We start from the raw sequence: 16,527 nt of genomic DNA on the forward strand, positions 1-16,527 counted from the left end.
CCTGACAAAAATTGGACATTGAGAAACATCCCATTTGTAAGTTCGGGGCTATGGGAGTGTCGGGGTGGGAGGGACTCACTTCATTTGGGGGACTTTGGGAGGCTTTTTAAGGCAAGGGGTCATTTGTGGGGCTGGGAGGTAACTGGCCTTCAGCAGGCTCAGGGAGTAACTTGGACGGAGACAAGGAGTGGAAGGCATGCGGTACTTAGAGCATCTGCCGGAGCAGGAAGGAAAGCCGGGACTGAGTGCTGTGCGCGTTTGATTGGTGCAGGGGTCTCTGGGTGAGTATGTGTGAGCTCCAGGTGGCTGTGTGTGTGTGGGAGAGTAGTGCAGTCAGCCGGTGGAGGCAGGAGATGGCTGTGGGGCCCCTCGAGAGCTAGGCAGAGGGTTGGAACCTCATACTGCTTGCCAACTGCAGAGGGTCCTTTCCGGGCCGAGGAGTGACCGCGTATAATTCCTCTCTCTGCTCCTGCCAGCACGTTTGCTCATCTGTGTTTGTTCCCTGACCAGACCGTGATGCTCCACTCCTCCATGGAATCTGGGTGCCTCCTCAGTGCCTGGTGCCTGAGGACCCCCAGGCTCTATATTAGAGCCATGGGTACCGGGAGGGTGATGATGCCATCCACAGAGAGGAGGGGAGGGGCGTGGAGAGCTGCTGACCCCATCCGCCTTGGGGAGCCCTGAGTCCCGGGCAGTGTGTTCTCTTGAGGGATGGTGAAACACTGGGCCAGAGCTCAGAAGATGGCCCAGGTGGCTGATCTAGGAAAGGAATATGGGGAAGATTCAGGGCCCACTTGGGGAAGGCCGGGAGCATCGTGGGAAGTGGGTGTTCTCAGGAAGGTGGTAGGCGCTCTGCTGTGGGGGGGCCCCTACTGCTGAGCTGTCACCCCTGTGAGTCCGTTCAGGGCCCAGTCCACCGTCCAGAGGAAGGAAGGACAGAGAGGATGGGGGCTGTTCTCTGGGTGCTAGGAGGAGCCATGTCCAGGGAGGGCTGTGGGGAGATCGGGGCCACTTCTCATCTTCAACAGCGCTTGTGGCAGAATGGGCTAGAATCCGCTCCCTGCTCCGCCTAGGCTGCCCGGGCAAGGTCCCCGGGGCTCTTACTGCTTGACCCTTTCCAGCGCCACCCAGTCCTCTGTGTGGCTGCACTCACCCTCATACCGCGCCCCCCCCCCCCCCCCCCCCCCCCCCCCCCCCCCCCCCCCCCCCCCCCGCCCATCCCTGATCCCTTCCTACTCCCTTGGTGGTGTCCCGCCACAGTGCCTCCTCTGTCTGTGTTGCAGGTGCTCCCTGGCATGCCTGTTGTCGCGCCCGCCCAGGCAGGCTCAGCTGGGGCGGGGGCGTGTCTGGGCTGCCGAGTGCCCCTGCCATCCCCGTCTCTTCTCCAGCCCTTGATGGCCCTCAGTGTGTGTTGTCACGCGTAATGACAGTGACAGCGTAATGAATCCCTCCAGACTAGGAGCTCCGCGGGTTTTCTGTAGAAACTGCAGAGGTCCCCACCTCGGTGTCCCGGAGGAGCAGCCCGCAGAACGTGTAAAGGTGAACGGCTCATCGTGTCCGTGTTTGCGCGCAGCGAGCGGCTGCATTCCTTGGCCGCCTCCTCCTGGACGCCTGCCCAAGTCTCTCCCCGGTTGCTTCCTGCAGGTGCTCCCTGTCACCCGCTCTGCGTAGCTAAGTGCGTATTCATTCCACCGGCTCACGTGCACGTCGGCTCTGGTCGCCTCGGGGATCCCGTTCCGGGCTCCTCAGCGGGGCGGGCACAGAGCCTGTTGCCTCACTGGGTCCACCCTTCCTGGCTGCTGAATGAGCCCAAGTCCCTGCCGGCCCCCTCTGCCCCGGAGCCCACTTTGCCCATCCCTGGCCCCTCGCTCAGGCTCTGGAGGCTTCGGCTGTGCCTCCTGCTGTCGTAGCCCTCGAGTCCCTTGGCACCCCGTGCTGTAGTCATGGGCTCACTTTGCGCCTGTCTCCCCATCTTGAGCCCTAGAGCGCCGTCACACACTCTTTGTATCCCTGATTCCTCCTCGTTGTGTGGACTTAACGTGTGTTTGTTGAACAAGTGAATGAAAGATTTACAAGTCCAAGGGCAGACCACTCTTTCAGAAGGTTTCTGGGAAAGGGGCGGGTAGTAGCTTCAGGCAGAACCGGGCTGAAGGAACATTTCTGGGGATGGGGTACGTTTTCACGTGGGCGCCGGTGGAAGGAGAGGACGAGGGAGAGAACAGGACTGTACGCAGCGGGCGCTGGAGGAGAGCTCGCCCCGTGCCCTGCTCTGGTGGTGGGAATGCTCATCCTTATTTTCCAGGTGAAGAAACCGAGGCACAGAGAGGCTGCTCACCCACCCCAGGGTTACACAGCACTCTGGCGGTGGGGCAGGACTTGCGTCCACATCTGTCTGGTGGCACTCTTGACCTCTGTGTGGCTCTGCTTCTCCTGGTGCTGGGAGTGTGGGGCCAAGAGCAGTGGGCTCCTGGGAGCGCTGGCGCTTTTACGGCTGAGCCTCCAGGTACTTCCCGGCCCGGAACTCCCTCTGGCTGTCCTGTTCCCCTCGATGCTTCTCTGCGTCTAAACTTGCAGGCCTGGTTCTCTTGCTCTTTGGTTCTCCTTGTAGGTGGGGACTGCAGGCCTCACCCCCCAGGCCCTGTCCCCACCGCAGGCCTTGAGTTCCGCGCGGGTCGGATGGAGGTGCCGTACCCTGTGCTGCATGGCGGGTACACACCTTCAGCTCACGTCATGGCGGTCATTACCGCCCCCAGGGAGAATCGCGTATCTTCCGATCCGTTTCTCGTTGAATGTGTCTCTTTCCCTTTTGTGTCTTACTTACAAAAGCAGTGAAGCAGCGTGCGCTGCTGTAGGGCACTGGCAGACTCAGAGCCACAGGGGGACAGCCAGGCCACTGTTAGCATGCTGCGTCCGTCCTGCCACACTCAGGCCCTTGTGCTTACATGATGGCCGTGTGCTTGCCGGCCGCGCCGTGACCACGGTGCCGGCTTGGGCCCTCCCTTTGCTTAGCAAATACCTGACGGTCCTAGCCCACTCATAAATGTTCTGCCTGTGCTGTTTTCAGTGCTTTACAGTATATTCTCCTCCCTCACCTGTTCTCAACCTTTGCCGTCACCTGTAGCCCTCGCCCTCAAGCAGCGTGAGCTGATACATCCCTCTTGCCTTTCCCCACCTCCTGTGTAAGGACACAAGCTTAAACCAGACTGACTCCATAATAGGCTTTAAGTTTCCCCTCTAAACTAGAAGGCCTAAGTTTCAGTTTCCCTGAAACTATCAGGCAGCTACACACTGCCCAAGGCCGAATCCACTGCGCTGGTGAGGTCTGGGAGCCCGAGCTTGAGCCCGTAATAAAGCCCTTTGCCTTTGCATGCGTGACTCGGTCTCCCCGGTGGTCTCTGGTCGTTGAGGATACTGCGATCTGGGTATAACACCTGCATAGTTAGTTAATCACTTCCTCGGGGTAGACCTCCCAAGGAGGAGGGGGGCTTACAGTAGTGGAAGGGTGTGTGTGTGTTAAAGAAATGTTAGTTTTTACTTTACACAGATGTATGACACTGCTCGTGATAAAGCTACTCTTTGCATATCACGCTGAGCACCCGAAGCAGCTCGAACTGTTAGGGTCCTTGCAGAAGCAGCAACCTAGCAAATGCTGGTCTTTCTGTAAAATTTTGCACACGCTCATAGTAGAGGGAAGAGTTTAATGAAGTCTCATGCACACACCACCCGTTTATAACAAATGCCATTTTTCACGTCTCTGCACAGGAGTCTACTGTCCCTGGACTCCTCTGCCATACACATTTTTATTTCTGAGATTTTTATTTTAAATTTCTGAAATCATATTTCTATATGTATCTCTGACAGTAAGACCATTTGTCTTTACATAACCATGGTGCCCTATCAACACTGTATTATTTATTTATCTGTTTATTTAAAGCTTATTTTGAGAGAGAGAGGGAGAAAGTGCACACAAGGGTGAGCAGGGGAGAGGCAGAGAGAGAGAGGGAGAGAGAATCTCAAGCAGGCTCCACACGGAGCCTGACGTGGGGTGTGATCTTATGAACCATGAGATCATGACCTGAGCCAAAATCGAGTTGGACGCTTAACCGACTGAGCCCCAGTATATATAGTGGGCTGTGGGGGGGGGAGGGGCTAAATGGCAGGGCCATTAGGGAAGAAGACACTTTTGGGACAAGCACTTGGTGTTACACATGGGGGATGAATCTACTGCACTATATATACCAGGCACCCCAGCACCTTACACATTTAATTATTCCTTAGTATTCCCCGATTGATACCAGTCCATATTCAAATCTAAGTAGGTGACCTGATTGTCTAAAAAGGTGACCTTGTTATTTGTTTGTGAGGCCTCTGTCTCTCTCACTCTCTTTTAAAAATTTATTTTAAGGGGCGCCTGGGTGGCTCAGTCGGTTAAGCATCCGACTTCGGCTCAGGTCACGATCTCACGGTTTGTGGGTCCGAGCCCTGTGTCAGGCTCTGTGCTGACAGTCAGCTCAGAGCCTGGAGCCTGTTTTGGATTCTGTGTCTTCCCTCTCTCTCTGACCCTTCCCTGTTCATGCTCTCTCTCTCTCTCTCTCTCAAAAATTAAAAAAAAAATTATTTTGCGACCACTGTAGATTTACGAGCAGTTTGGAAAAAGAATGCAGAGTGACCCTGTGTGCCCTTCACTCAGTGTCCTGCAGCGGTAACATTTTGCAAACCTGTAGTAGCTGTCACAACCAAGACTTCTACATTGCTGTGGCCAGATGCAGACAGCTCCATCCCACACAGGGGACCCTCCTCTAGGTTCCTTTTAGCCACTCCCACGCCTTCCTTAACCCCTGGTAACCACTAATCTGTTCATTTCCATAATCAGCATTTTAATAATGTTGTATGATGGAATCACGCAGCACGCAGCCTTTGGAGATTGGCCTTTGCACTTAGTGTGTGATCCTCTGGGGAGGTTTCCAGGTTGTGGTGTATATCGGTAGTTCATTCCTTGGCTTTTCATCAGCAGGTAGCGGTCCATGGGGGATGGTCACGGTTCGTTCACCCCATTGAAGGACATCTGATATGTTTCCAGTTCAGGGCAGTGATGAATAAAGCTGCACTAAACATCTGAGCGCAGGGTGCCATGTGAACCTAAGTCTTCGTTTCTCTGGATGAATACCCAGGACAGTTACTGGGGCTCGTGATAGTTGAAGGTTTAATTGTTTTTAAGAAACTGCTGAACTCCAAATGTCCATCGACAGATGAATGGATAAAGAAGATGTGGTATATATATATATATACAATGGAGTATTAATTCGGCGATCAGAAAGAATGAAATCTTGCCATTTGCAACAACATGGGTGGAACTAGAGTGTATTATGCTAAGCGAAATTAGTCTGAGAAAGATAAATATCCTATGACTTCACTCATGTGGAATTTAAGATACAAAACAGATGAACATAAGAGAAGGGAAGCAGAAGTAGTATAAAAACAGGGAGGGGAATAGACTATAAGAGACTTTTTTTTTTTTTTACATTTTTTAATGTTTTATTTATTTCTGAAAGAGAGAGAGAGAGAGAGAGGCAGCATGAGCAGGGGAGGGAGCAGAGAGAGAGGGAGAGAAAGAATCCAAAGCAGGGCTCTGAGCTGTCAGCACAGAGCCCGACACAGGGCTCGAACCCACGAACCGTGAGATCATGACCTGAGCCGAAGTTGGACGCTTAACCGACTGAGCCACCCAGGCACCCCAAAAGACTCTTAAATATAGAGAACAAACAGGGTTGCTGGAGGGGCTGTGGGGGGGGGGGGGGGCGGGGGGGGGGGGGGGGCTAAATGGCAGGGCCATTAGGGAAGAAGACACTTTTGGGACAAGCACTTGGTGTTACACATGGGGGATGAATCTACTGCACTATATGCTAACTACCTTGGATGTGAGTTAAAAAAAAATAGGGGCGCCTGGATGGCTCAATGGGTTAAGTGTTCAGCTCAGGTCATGATCTTGCAGTTCTTGAGTTCAAGCCCCGCATCAGGCTCTGTGCTGACGGCTCAGAGCCTGGAGCTTCCTTCAGATTCTGTGTCTCCCCCTCTCTCTGCCCCTCCCCTGCTCATGCTCTGTCTCTGTCTCTCAATAATAAATAAAAACGTTAAAAATATTTTTTAAAATAAATAAAAAAAGAAAACTGCTAAACTGTTTTCCAGAGTAGCCGTACCTTTTTACAGTCCTACCAGTAATGTGAGAGTGATCCAGTTTCTCCACATGCTCACTGGGGTCACAGTTAAATTTGCCATTGTGATTGGTGTGTGTGGCATCTCCATATGCATTTCCCTGATGACCCCCATATGCCGACCGTCTTTTCATAGGCTTACTAGGCATCTGTACATTCTCTTGGGTGAAATGTCTCATGCCTCTGTTCTCATTTGATCGTTTGCTTTTTTTGCCATTGAATTTTGAGAGTTCTTTATGTATTCTAGATGCTAATCCTTTGTCAGCTTTGTGGTGTGCGAATATTTCTGTGGCTTGGCTTATCCTTCTCTTCCCAGGGTCTTTCACAGGGCAAACATTTTTAATTTTGAAGAGGTCCAGTTTTATCAATTTTTCCTTTATGAGTCAGGCTGTTGGTATCAAGTGTAAGAACTCTTTGCCCAGCCCTTGATCCTGAATGTTTTCTCCTGTGTTTTTTTCCCAAAAGTGTTACGGTTTTCTGTTTAAGCCACTGTTCCATTTGGAGTTAATTTTTGTAGGAATCTAGTGTGAGCTTTTGGTTGAGGCTCATTTTCTTCTCTTTTATTTCTTTTCTTTTTCTTTTAACATTTGTTTATTTTTGAGAGTCAGAGTGCCAGTGGGGGAGGGTCAGAGAAAGAGGGAGATACAGAATCCGAAGCAGGCTCCAGGCTCTGAGCTGTCAGCACAGAGCCCGATGCTTGAACACATGAACCATGAGATCATGACCTGAGCCAAAGTCGGACGCTTAACTGACTGAGCTACCCAGGTGCCCCTTTTCTTCTTTTAAAGTTTATTTTGAGAGAGGCAAAGACAATGCGAGTAGTGGAGGGGCAGAGAGAGAGGGAGAGAGAGAGAATCCTAAGCAGGCTCTGTGGTGCCAGCACAGAGCCCGACACAGGGCTCGAACTCATGAAATCACGAGATCATGACCTGAGCTGAAACCAAGAGTTGGACACTTGACCAGCTGAGCCACTCAGGTGCCCCAAGGCCCTTTTTCTTCCACTGGATGTCTAGCTGCTTCGGCACCGTATGTGGAGCAGGCCTCTTTCCTTTTCCTGGATGGCTCTGCACTGTTATTGGGCCTCGGCTGGGTGCACCGGCGTGGGCCTCTTTCTGGGCTCTCTGCTCTGTTCCCTGGCCCTGTGTGTCTCCCCCTATGTCATTGCCATGCTGCCTCGGTTACCGCAGCCTCATAGTGAGACTCGAAATCAGGTAGACTGGTTCCTTCCACTTTCTTTTTCTTTTTCAGAACTGTTTAGGCATTTTGGTTCCTTTGCCTGTCTTTATACATTTTAGAATAATCTTTTCATCTACCAAAACATCTTACTGGGGTTTGGTAGGAATCAAGTTAAACCTGCCTGTCAGGGGTATGAGGAGTTGCACTGCCCTCCAGAAAAGCCAGCTGGTTATCCTCCCCGCCGGCAGGGCCCAGGATGCTTGTCCCCCCTTTGCTGGCCCCGCGCACAGCCTCTCTCTGACTCTGCCAGGGTGACAGCAGGCGCTGGCCCGTCACTCTCTTGTGAAATACGGAAATTGAACGTTTCCCACAGCTTTGCTGCATCTTTTCTTTTTGAGTTGCCGTTGTCTTTGACTTTGCTGATTTTTAAATGAAAGTATCTTTTCTTTATGATTTATAAAAGCTCTTTCTCACATCAGCGTCTTCCTTCTGTTAGCAGTGCTTACCTAGCTCTGGTTTAGATACCTCTGATGGGGCGGCTGGAGGAAGCTGGTCATTCCTGGGTGGTGAGAGATGCCTCAGTGTTTTCTGATGTTTTTTGAATGGTGCTGAGCTAAATCCCAGTTTCCTCAGCTGCAGAATATGGCTGTGCACGTAGCCCAGATGATGACTTTGTAAGCAAGAGGGGCAGCTAATGCCAGCTGGAAGACAGAAATGCGAGGATTATTAAGTGAGCCCTGGGTTCCATTTTTGCATCGGCATCTGATTTTCCAAGTAGAAACTCAGACCGGGATGTCTTTTGTGTTACATGCCTAATTCCTGCAAAACTTGGCAACTTGGTTGAAAAACACAACCATTTGCATTTCCCTGGTGGTGAGTGACGTTGAACATCTTTTCATGTGCTTTGGCCATCTGGATGTCTTTAGGGAAATGTCTGTTCCTGTCTTCCGCCCATTTTTAATTAGATTATTTGGTGTGTGTGTGTGTGTGTGTGTGTGTGTGTGTGTGTGTGTTTTCTGGTGTTGAGTTGTATCTGTTCTTTTTATATTTTGGCTACTAACCCTTTATTGGATATGTCACTTGCAAATATTCAGTAGGTTGTCTTTTAGTTTTATAGGTGGTTTCCTTTGCCATGTGGAAGCCTTTTATTTTGACCTGCTCCCAATAGTTTATTTTTGCTTTTGTTTCCCTGGCCTCAGGAGACCTATCTAGAAGGACATTGCTACAACCATTGTCAGAGAGATTACTGTGTTCTCTGTGTTCTTTCCTAGGATCTTTATGGTTTCTGGTCTCACATGTAGGTCTTTAATCCATTTTGAGTTTATTTTTGTGTGTGGTGCAAGAATGTGATTTAATTTCATTCTTTTGCATGGTGCTGTCCAGTTTCTGCAGCACCTTTCATGAAGATGCTGGCTTTTTCCCGTTGGATGTTCCTTCCTGCCTTGTGAAAGATTAATTGACCGTATAACTGTGGGTTTATTTCTGGGTCTCCTATTCTTTTTCCGTTGATCTATCTATGGGTTTCTTTTTGTTGTGGTACCATACTGTTTTGAGTAGTATAGTTCTGTAATATAACTTGAAGTCTAGAATTATGACACCCCCAGCTTTTTTTTTTTTTTTTCAAGATTGCTTTGGCTCTTCAGGGTCTTTTGTGGTTCCATGAAATTTGAGGATTGTTTGTCTGAGTTCTATGAAGAGTGCTGTTGGGGTTTTGATGGGGATTCCATTAAATCTCTAGGTTGCTTTGGTCATACAGACATTTTAACAATAGTTGTTCTTCCAGCATCACTCATCATCAGGGAAATGCAGATCAAAACCACAATGAGCTATCACCTCACATCTGTTAGTCAGAATGACTAAAATCAAAAACACAAGAAACAACAAATGTTGGCGAGGATGTGGAGAAAGGGGAACACTTGTGCACTGTTGGTGGAAATGCAGACTGGGGCAGCCCCTGTGGAAAACAGTATGGAAGTTCCTCAAAAAATGTAAAATAGAGCTATTGTACTAGATATCTACCCAAAGAGTACAAAAACACTAATTTGAAGAGATATATGTACCCGTATGTTTACTGCAGCATTATTATGATGGCCAAACTATGGAAGCAGCCCAAGTGTCCATTGATTGATGAATGGATAAAGAAGATGTGGTATATGTTATTCGTACATAAAAAAGAATGAAATCTTGCCATTTGCAATGACGTGGATGAAGCTAGAAAGTATTATGCTAAGTGAAATAAGCCAGCCAGAGAAAGACAAATACTGTATGATCTCACTCACATGTGGAATTCAAGAAACAAAACAAATGAACAATGGAAAGAGACAAATAGAAAAATTTTTTTAATTAAAATTATTTTTAAAGTTTTATTTGTTTATTTTGAGAGAAAGAGAGAGTGCACGTGAGTGGGGAGGGGCAGAAAGGGAGAGAGAGAATCTCAAGCAGGTTCCACGCTGTCAGGGCAGAGCCCAATGTGGGGCTCGAACTCATGAACTGTGAGATTATGACCTGACTTGAAGTCAAGAGTCAGAGGCTTAACCAAAACTGAGCCACCCAAATGCCCCAACTTTTTTTTTTTTTTTTTTTTTAGAGGGAGAGTGCGAGCAGAGGAGAGGGGCAGAGGGAGAGAATCTTAAGCAGGCTCCACACCCAGTGCAGATCCCAACATGGGACTCCAGCTCATGACTGTGACATCATGACCTGAGCTCAAATCAAGAGTCAGACACTTAACAGACTGAGCCACCCAGATGCCACCCGACCCAAGACTCTTAACTACAGAGAACAAACAGATGGTTACCAGAGGGGAGGCGGGGGTGGGGGAGAATGGGGGAAATAGGTGATGGGGATTAAAGAATATAGTTATCTTGGGGCACCTGGGTGGCTCAGTCAGTTAAGCATCCCACTTCGGCTCAAGTCACGATCTCGTGGCTCGTGAGTTCGAGCCCTGCCTTGGCCTCTGTGCTGACAGCTTAGCGTCCAGAGCCTGCTTCAGCTCCTGTGTCTCCTCTCTCTGCCTCTCCTCTGCTCACACTCTGTCTCTCTCAAAAATAAATAAACATTTTTAAAAAAATTTAATGACTACAGTGATCTTGAGCACTGAGTAGTATATGGAACTGTTGAATTACTATATCGTACACCTGAAAGTAACAAAACACTGTATGTTAACTGCACTGGAATTTAAAAAAAGATATATGACAGTAGAATAAGAAAGAAAATGTATAGCCATGATGAGGGCTTGGCTTTCTTGGGGAAATCAATGACAGGCTGCGCTGATTTTCAAGTCAGTTTATATACTTGACTTGAGTCTTGGCATTCTGACCTCTTCAGTGGAATAAAATGCACAATTACGTAATCACGAGTGTGCATTTTCTCAGGCTACCGTGCATGGGTGACTATGCTGTGCTCCAGTACCCAGCTGTCTGGGCTATTTTTGCAGCGTGCAAAGTAGGTTAGGGCCACATGACCTGGGTGTTCCTCTGCTTGGCTCTGTCACTCATTGGCTCTGTGACCCAGGACAAGGTAACCTCAGTCTGATGACCTGTACATTGGGTACCTGTGCCAGAGTGTTGTTGGAGGATTGAATGAAGTACTGGATGGGAATCAGTGAGTGCTTCATAAATGTGACCCTCCATTTATTAGTGCAAGGAATTAAACCTTTTTCTAAAATTTCTAAAACAGGGGCACTTGAGTGGCTCAGTCTGTTAAACATCTGAGTCTTGATTTCGGCTCAGGTCATGGTCTCACAGTTTGTGAATTCAAGACTCTACGCTGATTGCAGAGCCTGCTTGGGGTTCTCTGTCTTTCTCCCTCTCTCCGTCCTTGCCAGGCTCATGTGTGCTCGCTTGCTCACTCTCAAAAATAAATAAATTTAAAAAAAAAAAGAAAACTTAAAAGTCCTAAAACAAAAACTAGCTTCCTTTAAAAATTGCCATCTTGAGGGGCGCCTCAGTGGCTCAGTTGGTTAAACATCTGACTTCAGCTCAGGTCATGGTCTCACAGTTCATGGATTTGAGCCCTACATTGGGCTCTGTGCTGACAGCTCAGAGCCTGGAGCCTGCTTGGATTCTGTGTCCCTTTCTCTCTGCCTCTTCCATGCTCATGCTGTCTCTCTCTGAAAAATAAATAAAGAACATTAAAAAAAATTTGCCATTTTGAAATGAGCAAGGCTGGCGATTGTTTGCTTTGTTTTGCATGAGAGCACATCCTTTCCTGGAAGACTGGGAATTCTCCTGGTTCCAGGCATAAAGATTTAGGAAGGGTCCTGTCTGTGGACAAAAGCAGGGCTCCAAACTGGGTGGATTCAATCCTGGGAGTTTTAGGAGTGGCTGGAACCCCGATCTTCAGAAGATTTCCCCTCCAAAGTGGCTCAGCTTTGTGTCAAGCTGCTTTTCCCCAGCCTTAAAACTGCATGTGCCCCTGTGAACTGTGGTGTTTTAAAGCCCCCACCCCACAGAAGGGTGTGAGCTCGTTCTTAGTACGCTCCCCTCCCTGTCATCTCCACTGGTAAATTGCATCTGGGATGGAGGAGAGAGCGAAGAGGCCACAGGAACTTTTCATGTCATCTCTGTGTATTTTACGATATGACAAGCAACTGAAAGGTCAAAATCAAAGTTCTGAGTGAACCTCATCAATGATGCAGTCGCTGTGAGTTGAAGATGGCCTCTTAGCAGAGTGAGTTGGCAAAGGAGATCGCCGTCCCAGGCTGGCCGTGTCCTACTTCTATTTGCAGGACCCTTGCCCAGCTCTCTGCAGCCTCTTACGCTGCAGGCCCCAGCCCCCTGTTCTGCCTGTGCCCCAGGCGTTGTTTGGCGTCAGGCAGGAGTGAACGGTGCGGGTGTCCACTCCTGGCGCTCTGCCCCAGCAGCTGTACCACGCCCTCTGGGGGCCGCTGCACCGGCGAGTGGGCTGCGATGGGGTCTTTGCCCAGGAGCCGGCCGCATAGACTGCCTGCCATCGGGAGGTTCGTGGTGTTCGCCCACAGCAGGGGCCCCAGGAGCACGGCGGGCAGCTTGTGGACCTGGCTCCAGCATCCCCGGGGCGAGGCAGTGTGGTGAGAGGAAGTGCCAGTTAGATCTGGCGGTTTCCCTTCTTTCTCCCCTTCTGCTTTTGCAGTAGCCGAAGTGTGAGCAGTCAGACTGAAACCTCTACTTGCGGTCTTTGTCCCAGCTTACCTGAATTGACTTCCCCAGAGAGGAATAGTTGAGGCTTCTCCGGTGGTTTTCCGTCACCTGGATCATGTGGGGTTCGTACCGGGCCATTGAATGCCTGGGGGATGAGCCCAGAGCACAGACAGTTGGAGATTTGGGTCTGGTGCTTCAGAGGCTTTTCCAGACTGTTCAGGGTCTTGTGTTTTTGTTTTTTGTTTTTTTTTTTTTTTTTTTTGCTTGTAGATCCAGGAGCTCAGAAGTGTTTGGGAAGTTTGGAGGAGTTGCTAACTGTATGCCCCAAATACCGTAACTTTTGTCACTGGGATTATAGTAGTTGGGAACCTCTTTCTTGGCTACCATGAGATCTTAAAGAAAAAAAATATCCCTCTGGGAATATATTTCAGACTCTGATTACTGGCGGGAAGGGGATCTTCACCATCAAGGTGGGGGCCCCTGGGGCCTGTGCATTCCCTTCCCGTGAACCAGAGGCATCGGATGTGCTGTCAGGACCCAGCCACTGCCACCTTGACAAACAGCCTGGCTGACTGTGCTTCCCCTGCCGGCCTTACCTCCTCTGAGGAGATGAGGTCACTCGGGGTGTGGTGGCGGACACTGCCTCGAAGTCCCTGGGAGCTGAGGGTGACACACTCCCCCGGTGACAGTGTAGGGCAAGTGCGCCAGGCAGGGGGCGGCTGAAGCCACGTACTTACTTCTTGATCCTTCTCGCTGGTGGTGTCTCCCTTTCCTTCTCAAGCCATGGCTCCTTCTTCCCCAGCCTGCCTGCCTTTTCACGTGGCTCTGCATTTAGTTTCTCTGCGTTTTCAGGATTTCCCTTTTTCTCTGTTTTGACTTTCCTCTCTCCCCCTTCAGATCTTCATGCTCTTTTCCTTCTATTTCCATCCTGTCTCGGTGGTGTTCTCTGGACTTTGGCTTTTTCATACACTTGCAGGTGTTGGGATCCTCCAGAGGAGCTGACTGTAATCTCGGCATTACTTGTAATTTTTTTCAATGTTTATTTATTTGAGAGAGAGAGAGAGAAAATATGCCAGCGGGGGAGGGGCAGGGAGAGAGAGAGAGAGGGAGACACAGAATCCCAAGCAGGCTCCAGGCTCTGAGCTGTCCGCACAGGATCTGACAAGGAGCTCGAACTCACAAACCGCAAGGTCATGACCTGAGCTGAAGTTGGACGCTTAACAGACTGAGCCCCCAGGCACCCTGTCTCGACATTATTTTTAACTGACTTTAACTCTCTGTGCTGTGGCGGTATGCACGTGTTGGGCTGCTTCAAATCCAGTGATTGTAACTGAAAGGAACCCACTGGCCCCGATTTTATTCATTATGAAAAATCATATGACAGCATTCACAGACTTTTAAAATGAACACTGTAGGGGCACCCGGGGGGCTCAGTGAGTTAAGCGACCAACACTGAATTTTGGCTCAGGTCATGATCTTGTGGTTCGTGGGATCAATCTCCGCATCGTGCTCCTTGCTGATAGCTTGGAGCCTACTTGGGATTCCTCTCTCCCTCTCTCTCTGCCCCACTCCCACTCATGCTCGCTCGCTCTCTCAAAATAAATAAAAATAAACTTAAAAATTTTTAAAAAATAAACAGTAATGCCACCTCTCATTCAGTACTCACTTTTCCCATCTTTCTTTAGCAGTTTACATGCCTGTTCTGTGTGATTCAGCATAATTAATTGTATATTCTTTACTTTGTTTACTCAGTCGACGGCAGGCTTGTGTACTGCTGTTTTCCCCTCTCGTGGTAAAACACAGTTGACATTTTAATGTTAATTTTTGAGAGAGAGCTAGAGCGTGAGTGGGGGAGGGGCAGAGAGACAGACAGACAGAATCTGAAACAGGCTCCAAGGCTCTAAGCTGTCAGCACAGAGCTTAATGCCGGGCTCTAACCCATGAACCGCGGAGATCATGACCTGAGCTGAAGTTGGATGCTTAACTGATGGAGCCACCCAGGCGTCCCTAGAGCTGACATTTTAGTGGCTGCTTCATTCCTCCCTGACTGACACCTCCCCGGAGGATGGCTCGCCGGGCTCCGGAAGAGAGGCTGTGGATGCGCAGTGCAGTGTGAGGGCTTGGCTGCCGACCAGGCCAGATCCAGACGTGGCCTCAGACTGTGGGGTTACCTTCTCTAAATGGTGACTTCTTGGGGACCTGATGGCTGGAACGTGGAATGTCTTCTGTGCTGAGCTGAAGACTTTGTACTTCCTGCCGGCGCAGTAGGAGCAGTCACTGGCCAGTCCGTGTGCACCCCTTGGTGGTTGGTGGAGGGCGGGATGGGCGGGGACCAGATCTGGGGCAGGGAAACCGGTCTGAAGCTTGCGTGTCTGCTGATTCGTGATGACACGCAGAAACTCCTATTCTGGTTCCGGAACCAGAGAACAGTCCAGAGGCTTGGGCGTCTTCTTCCCTCCGAGCTCCTGGACACGTTGAGGTCCCTTCATTTGGTGACTGGAAGTCAGTTCAGATGCCGCTGCTTCCTGAGTGCCACGTTGTTCGTGTAGGAATTAGGACTTGTGAGAGCGGCAGCGTTTCCGCTTCCCAAACCGAGTAAGTATGAGATCTATGTCTAAAACCAAGTGCGGTCTGTGTAGAGAGGACGTTTAAAGCGTGTATGGTTTGATTTTCACCGTTGTACATTTTAGCAGTGCTGCTTTGAGGGAATAGCCCTTCCTTAGGGCGGGGCATGTCCACTGTTGACCAGTGTCTGTGGTTTTGTTTACAGATTCCCACCGGAAACCCATTATACGAATCTTACTACAAGCAGGTAAGTTTCCCTGGTGTCTGGGGATCGAATGAGAGGGGGTGCGTCTCAGCAGGCGCCGTCCTGAGTGGGAGCCCCGCATGGCCTCGTCCCTTTCTGTCCTCCTGTTACCCGTGCGCTGTCACTCACTGCAGCCGCGTCTCACCAGTCGCTCCCACATCCCAGGTAGACCCGGCGTACACAGGGCGCATTGGGGCCAGCGAAGCTGCGCTTTTTCTGAAGAAGTCGGGGCTCTCGGACATCATCCTCGGGAAGGTACGTGAACACCGATCGTGGCTTCTGTCCTGAGGCCGCCCTGGGGGTTCCCCCCGGCGGGTGAAGGAGATGCGCTTCCTGGGGAGCGGGCCGGCCACGGTGGGCCTCTCAGGCTGTGACTGGTGGGTAGTCCCCTTACTGTTCAGGCCGCAGAGAGGAGGCCCAAGTGCTTCGGGGATCTTGACAGCTGGTGGATTGATGGTGGGTTTGTTGCCGAGCGGACCTGAGCGTTCTCCAGGCTCTGCCACTGGCCAGCTGTGTGTCTGCGGGGGGCAGGTCATCCACCCGTCCCAAATTTGCCTCCTCACCCCCAGCCCAGGGGTGGCCGCTCCTGCCTACACATAAGGCCCGTGTGTGGCAGCGGGCGCTCCTGTTCTGTGAGTAAACGGGCAGTGGTCGGCAATCACACTCATGAACATCTTTGTGTTTCCACAGATATGGGACTTGGCCGACCCAGAAGGTAAAGGGTTCTTGGACAAACAGGTATTTACATGTATACACAGAGCAAGTGGAGGGGCTTGGGCCCGGGCCCCACAGGCTGGGTCGCCTCTGTACTTCCTTCCTTCCTTGTTATCGCTGCTGACAAGTATTACTAGACTTAGCAAGTGTGCTCGTTCAGGCCATTAAAGTGGGAAGGTTTCATTCTGAAATAAAGGTCTTTTGAACACTTGAAGCCGTCTTTTCATGGTTAGTGTATCTTTTAAGATTTTGTGTGTTTGTAGGTGATGCAAATGTTTTCAGAACATTGTTTTGAAATAAATTAAGACCCGGGGAAGTTGCAAAAATAGTTCCGGTCTAGTTCAGGGGGTTCTGGTGTATCCTTCCTCAGTTCCCCGCTGGGAGAGCTGCTTACGTCCCCAGGGCCTGCTACTCAGACGCAGCGCGGTGCTGAATTGGGGGCCTTACTCAGGGCCGACCGGTCTTATGTGTGTTTTTTGGGGTTTTTCTGACGCGTATA

At 50.1% G+C, this 16,527-nt stretch overlaps 1 protein-coding gene across 8 annotated transcripts in view; it reads left to right on the plus strand.

The window, feature by feature from the left end:
• The window catches only part of EPS15L1 (epidermal growth factor receptor pathway substrate 15 like 1), a 98,505-nt gene that overhangs the window by 10,182 nt on the left and 71,796 nt on the right, over positions 1–16,527 (plus strand). For all 8 annotated transcript variants that reach the window (XM_039243331.1, XM_039243332.1, XM_039243335.1 and 5 more), the window contains exons 2-4: positions 15,276–15,317; positions 15,480–15,569; positions 16,005–16,052. In XM_039243331.1, coding sequence (XP_039099262.1) covers positions 15,276–15,317; positions 15,480–15,569; positions 16,005–16,052 — 180 coding nt within the window. The remainder of the gene's footprint in view (positions 1–15,275; positions 15,318–15,479; positions 15,570–16,004; positions 16,053–16,527) is intronic.

The sequence above is a fragment of the Hyaena hyaena genome, unplaced genomic scaffold, assembly GCF_003009895.1.
Source record: "Hyaena hyaena isolate Hyena2069 unplaced genomic scaffold, ASM300989v1 scaffold_227, whole genome shotgun sequence".
NCBI lineage: Eukaryota > Metazoa > Chordata > Mammalia > Carnivora > Hyaenidae > Hyaena > Hyaena hyaena.